Source organism: Pogona vitticeps, chromosome 9 (assembly GCF_051106095.1).
Source record: "Pogona vitticeps strain Pit_001003342236 chromosome 9, PviZW2.1, whole genome shotgun sequence".
NCBI lineage: Eukaryota > Metazoa > Chordata > Lepidosauria > Squamata > Agamidae > Pogona > Pogona vitticeps.
Window position 1 is genome coordinate 13,006,681 of NC_135791.1, and position 6,000 is coordinate 13,012,680.

A 6,000-nucleotide genomic window follows, 5' to 3' on the forward strand; every position below is an offset into this window, starting at 1 on the left:
CCTGGCGTGCTCTGGTCCATGGGGTCACGAAGAGACTAAACAACAACAAAGAGAGTAGAAATGATAGATGACTCCTTGAACATCACATGGTCCTCAGTGTCCATCGTGTTAAGTCAGAAATGACTTAACAGTCCATAACAACACCAGTGTGCCTGACTGCTGTGCACAGCAAAAAAAAAAGCCAGGGTCCCTGCCTCAAAGACCTTACAGTGGAGAGAAACAGGTGATGAGCACTTGGGGAAGAATACCCATTTAATGCTCCAACTTCCTTTTATATCCTTATTAGAATCTCTTCCTTTTTCCCAGTAATGCATCCTCCTACTTAATGCTTTTAATAGCTTCTCCAAAGATGCTTTCTTTATTCGAAACCTTACTGCCTCTCCCTGATCCATTTTTTTTCACTTGCATTTTCTGACCCAAACAGGCTCTTTTGGCAGGAAGGATAAAGAGGGGATGCTGATGGAAGGGAGGGGGGAAGTTAAACAGGCAAAACACAAAGTCCAGTGGCACCTTTAAAATGAAACAAAGTCTAAGGTGCCACTGAACTTGCATCAAGAAGAACTTATAAAGCTAGTCTTTTGCTATCACAGATCAAGCACCTCTACCATCAGTCACAGCATCTGGAACATAACCTGATCTCCCCTGGTTTCAGAAGCTAAGCAGGGTCAGGTCCAATTTCTACTTGGATAGGAAGGGAATATCTATCAGGGATGCATAGACAGGAGGCCCAGGAAAGAACCCACCCTGAATCCCTGTAGGGCCACTGCTGGTGGTGCATGTTCCCAATAACAGGTTGGATGGAAGGATGGATTCAGTCAGCACAAAGGACTTCCTCTGTGACCCAACCTATGAGTTCCCAGAAGCTGCAGAAGTATTTGTTTTACTTTCCATCCTCACGACAGTCTTTTCCTTTGTAAAGCAAGCGGAGAACTGACAGAAACGAGTTGGTGTGTGTGTTTTTTTATGCACCCCGTGATAAAGAGCTATAAAGAGTTGAAACATGGACAACTCCTGCCCCATCTGTCCCCTTCTGCACCCCGGTCCCTCTCCGATTTGTTCCAGCAGCATCCGCCTCCCAACGTGCCACTGAAGTGGGGTGGAGAGAGAGGACTCCAGGGGGGGACCTTCTCCCCTCCCCGCTGGCCCACCGGGCGAACAACTCCAGACCTCCATGCCCGTCCCCCACCTCCGCCCCGGGGCCAACCACCCTCCAGGACCATCGCGCCCCCCCCCACCACCACCACCTTCCAACACAATAGACCGAAGGGGTCCAGCGAGCCGGGCGCGCCTTACCAGCTGCAAGCAGCAGAAGCCCACCAGCGTGCAGCGCCCGTTGCACTTGCCCATGGTGGCCGCCGCCGCCGGGAGGGCTCCGTTGTTGCCAGGGACGACCACCTCCCCTCAGCGGGCATCCGAAAGCCGCGGCCGCGCTCGCCCCAGCCGGTCCTCCTGGCCCATCGTGCGGGGCGAGGCGAGGCGAGAGTTTGGCTTCCTCGCCCGCCTCTTTCCCAGGGCGCACCAGGGGGCTGGGTGGGTGGATGGGTCTCTCTCGCCCGGCAGCGATGCTCCCGCGCCTTTTGTCTCCGAGAAGCTGCCCGCGGAGCGACCTCCAAAGATCCGCGCGGGCGGCAGCCAGCAAGAGCCCCGAGGCGACCCGGTCCGGTCCGACCTGACCCGAGCCGGCGTTATCTTCTGCGGCCGCCGCCGCCGCGCGCCCCGGCCGCCGGCTTGGAGGGGGACCCGGGCTCCATGGCCGCGCGTCCGGGGGGGGGGAGCGCTTCCTCGGACCCTCCTCCCGAACAGAGGAGAGCGGGGCAGGGGCTCGGCTTGGTCTGGTCTGGTCTGGCGGGGACCCGGGCGGGCAGGCAGGCAGGCAGGCAGGCAGGCAGGCAGGCAGGGGGAAGCCCCGAGTCAACGCCGCCTCTCCATGGCCGTCCCTCCCGTCGCCGCCGCCTCCTTCTCGGCTCCCCGCGCCGGGCCTGCTCCGGACACACCCAGGCTGCGCGCCCGCCGCCTCCTCCTCCGAGCCCGGCGGCTGCCAGGAGAGAGAAAGCCGCGGGGAAAGGGGCCCGGGTGGGTGCCGGAGGCGGGCGCGGGTCGGAGAAGACCGTCGGAAAGGCCGGGGAGGGGGGGAGAGCGGGCGGGCGGGTGGGCGACCAACCCCGGCAGCCCCTCCGCCGCCGCCGCCCCCACGTGGCTCTCGCCTTGGCGGAGCTCCTGGGCGTGGAGGAGGCGGAGGAGAGGCGCCGCCGCCGAGAGCCGCCCCCCCCAAACCCCAGACCCCGCTCGCTCCCCCCCGCTCTCTTTCCCCAACTGGGGAGGAATCCGGATGTGCCCCCCCAAAAAAACACACACACCCCGACCTGCTAGAGAAAGAGACCGGTTGGTCCGGCTCTCAACGTGTTAACAAAAGGCAAGGGCGGGGGGGGGGGAGAGAAATCCGGGCCGGGGGGGGCGGGGTCCACATTTTGGACCGTTTTAAACCGAGCAATTGTATTTCAGGGACTTCGACGCCCGGGAGCCCATCGTGAAATTCAAATTGCTCGGCCGGAGATTTTTGGCTCCCAACCCCCTCCCTCCCACACACGGGGGGCGCCTCGAAAGCCAAGCCGGGCGGGGGGGGGGTCTGTGGAAAACTGACCTGACCCCATGACACGCCCGCGTGTCCTTTATGCTTTTCTCCACTTTCCGGCGGGGGATGCAACGAAACCTAAAGCTAGCCACAGTTCCAGCTGAACAATCGTGCAAAAATAAAAAAAATAAACGAGGAAAACCACTCATTGGACAGGAAACAAAGTCCCAAATCCATATTGTGGTGACACCTTCGTGGTGTTCGCTTTTCTTCCCTTGGTGCTTTTGGACTTCTGAGTCTGAGGGTCGTTATGATTAGGTTTTATAGGCCCTGCTGCTGTTTTTATTGTAGTTATTATTATTATTGATTCTTTCATCATTGTTTCCTTATTGTTTTGTACTGTATTACACATTTTAAAGGATTCTATCTTTAGGGTTGGGTAGTGGGTTTGTTTAAAAGTGCATTAAATAAATAAACAAACACCACTTCATTTTCTGTCCAGAAAGTTAGGCTATATTAGCACATCAGAGCCTGGAAATGTTACTCTTTTTTTAAAGACTGTGACTCAGGGACTGAGGGATTCTGGGAGTGATGGTACCAAAAAGTAGCATTTCTGAGTACAGTACTAGCAAAATAATAATTAAAAAAAACTGTGTGTGTAACAACTGCAGACACTAACATGGGATAAGGCAGCCTGGGCTAAAGATCCGAGTATCCCCCTTGGCACTGGCTGGGGTTATATGCTTCTATGGAGCATACTTCAACAGTGGGCACTATTCCTTCAGATGTTCCTGGACTACAACTGCCTTCAGCCCCAGTCAGCATAGCCTATGGTGAGATATATGTATTCTCAAAGGCTTTCACGGCCGAGATCTGATGGTTGTTGTGGGTTTTTTGGGCTCTTTGGCCGTGTTCTGAAGGTTGCTCTTCCTAACGTTTTGCCAGGCTCTGTGGCCGGCATCTTCAGAGGACTGGAGTAGGAACTCTCTCTGTGCTCTGGTGCAGTTTGTTCAGGTAGATGAGTATTTATAGGTGTGGGAATTACAGTGACAGATAATCTCTCTCCCCCTTATGACAACAATACACCCACAACAACAACAACAAAAACCCTGATCACCACAATCACCCATCTCCTGAAAAGGACAAAAGCTGATCTCACAACTATAAATACTCAACTACCCAAACAAACTGCACCAGAGCATGGACAGAGTTCCGACTCCAGTCCTCTGAAGATGCCGGCCACAGAGATGGCAAAACGTCAGGAAGAACAACCTTCAGAACATGGCCAAACAGCCCGAAAAACCCACAACAACCCCAAGAAAACAAATGTTTTTGGCCTCAGGACTCCTGCAAGACCTGCTGAATATGTCAATATCATCCATCCTCCGGGACTCTTGGATGCAATTAGTTTTCAGATCATTCTGGAGAAGTTCCTTGGTGGGCTCGCAGTTCCTCCTGTCTTTTATCTTCTAGAGGTAGTAAGGAAACAAGAATCAGAAGATGCCAGTCAAGCTAGAGCCAACTGAATATAGTACAGTATATGGTGTAGTCTTCACCCTGGTCTCCTTCAGCTGTTTTATTACAACTCCCAGCATCCCCAACCACCAATTTGTGTTTATGTGCACACATTTGAATTATGGTCATGTAGCCGTGTGTGTGTATGTGTCTGTGTATTTAATAGAGAAATATGGCAACTGCTAACTGGAAGTGACATCCCCTAGAATCCCACATCTAAAACACGTTTTCTTTAGAGTAAGGGCAAGAGCATAGTGGTAGAATACATTGTTTGCATGCAAAGTATGTTAGGGTCACCCCCTGGCATCTCTGCATAAGAGTATGAAGTATCTATGCCTGCCATCATGGTCTATAGAGGAAAACATCCTGGCTGATGTTAAGATGGCCGGCTATGCTGCCTTAGTCTTCATCAGAGCTGTGGGATCTCCAGTCCTCTGAAGATGCTGGCCCCACAGAGACTGGCGAAACGTCAGGAAGAACAACCTTCAGAACACGGCCAAAGAGCCCGAAAAACCCACAACAACCATCAGATCCCGGCCGTGAAAGCTTTCGAGAATACATTTGTTTTCTTCTCTCAAAAAAGGTAATGGGAAGTGAAAGATTGGAAAGAACTAAACTGACCATCTCTTGTCCACTGAAAAAAAAAAACCCAAGCTGTGTCAGGTACAGGTCTTCCCACGCTTATGCATGGATCTTGGGCAATATAATGTAAAGTAACGCATAGAATCATCAGCAGCCACTCTGGCTTGGGGATTCTTGGAGGTGTCAGTTAAAATCCCAACTTCTTTTTATGAGGATGACAGCCAAAAAAATCCCACAGTTTTTATTGATTTCATTTAATGTGTATTCTGCCTTGCATGGTGGCTTATAAAGTACATTTAAAAATATGTTTAGCTTAAAAAATGCAATATATTACAATATTAATATTCTAATAATTGTATTCCATTATAATGATCACAATAATTAACATTATTTTAATTATATAATAATTATTATGTTAATTATTCATTAATTATAATTGTCTTAGTCATAAGGAAATTAGGAGGCAAACAGCACCAGCTAACTCAGCACAGTTGTAGGTATTTACTAGTTCAGATGGATGGATAGACATCCCACCTCTTTCTTCCATCAGGCAGGAAACAAACAAGGATTTTGAATCATCACCATAACATCTTAAGAATGGGCTATTTTTCTTGTGTAGTTGTTAGGTCATGACCGACTCTTCGTGACCCTATGGACCAGAACACGCCAGGCCCTCCTGTCTTCCACTGCCTCCTGGAGTTGGGTCAAATTCATGTTGGTCGCTTCAATGACACCGTCCATCCATCTCGTCCTCTGTCATCCCCTTCTCCTCTTGCCTTCACACATTCCTACCATCAGGGTCTTTAGCCCCAGCGATAGTAGACTCATTCAGTCAATGGAGTTTAATGTATTCTCGAAGGCTTTCGAGCACAAGAGTTCTGACTCCTGTCCTCTGAAGATGCTGGCCACAGAGACTGGTGAAAAGTTAGGAAGAAAAACCTTAAGAACATGGCCAAACAGCCTGGAAAACCCACAACAACCATCAATGGAGTTTGATGGCCTTAACTAACAATCTCTCTTTTTCAGTGGGTCTGCTGTACTTGGGATGAAGTTTTTTTAAAAAATGGAACTACGTACAGCTTTTAATTCCATCAGAGCCAAGTGCTAAATTCCTGTTCCAGCTATATAACATTTCCTTGGCATTTGAATGCAAGGAAGATCTAGAGCCAACGTTTGCTCTTTTTTTTCCTCTTCCTTCTCAATCTCCTTTCCTTTTGTGCCGCATCTTTTAGACTGAAAGCCAGCTGGGACTGGATGTGTGTGTGTGTGATGGGAGAGAGGGCAGGCTTTTGCTATGTGTGCGGAAAGCAATCTGTCACCAGGACTGTGTC

At 50.6% G+C, this 6,000-nt stretch overlaps 1 protein-coding gene across 3 annotated transcripts in view; it reads right to left on the reverse strand.

The window, feature by feature from the left end:
• Positions 1-1,476, reverse strand: part of NKAIN1 (sodium/potassium transporting ATPase interacting 1) — a 48,970-nt gene extending 47,494 nt beyond the window's left edge. For all 3 annotated transcript variants that reach the window (XM_072980391.2, XM_078380208.1, XM_072980390.2), the window contains exon 1: positions 1,294-1,476. In XM_072980391.2, coding sequence (XP_072836492.2) covers positions 1,294-1,347 — 54 coding nt within the window. In that variant the 5' untranslated portion in view covers positions 1,348-1,476. The remainder of the gene's footprint in view (positions 1-1,293) is intronic.
• Positions 1,477-6,000: the final 4,524 nt, after the last annotated feature.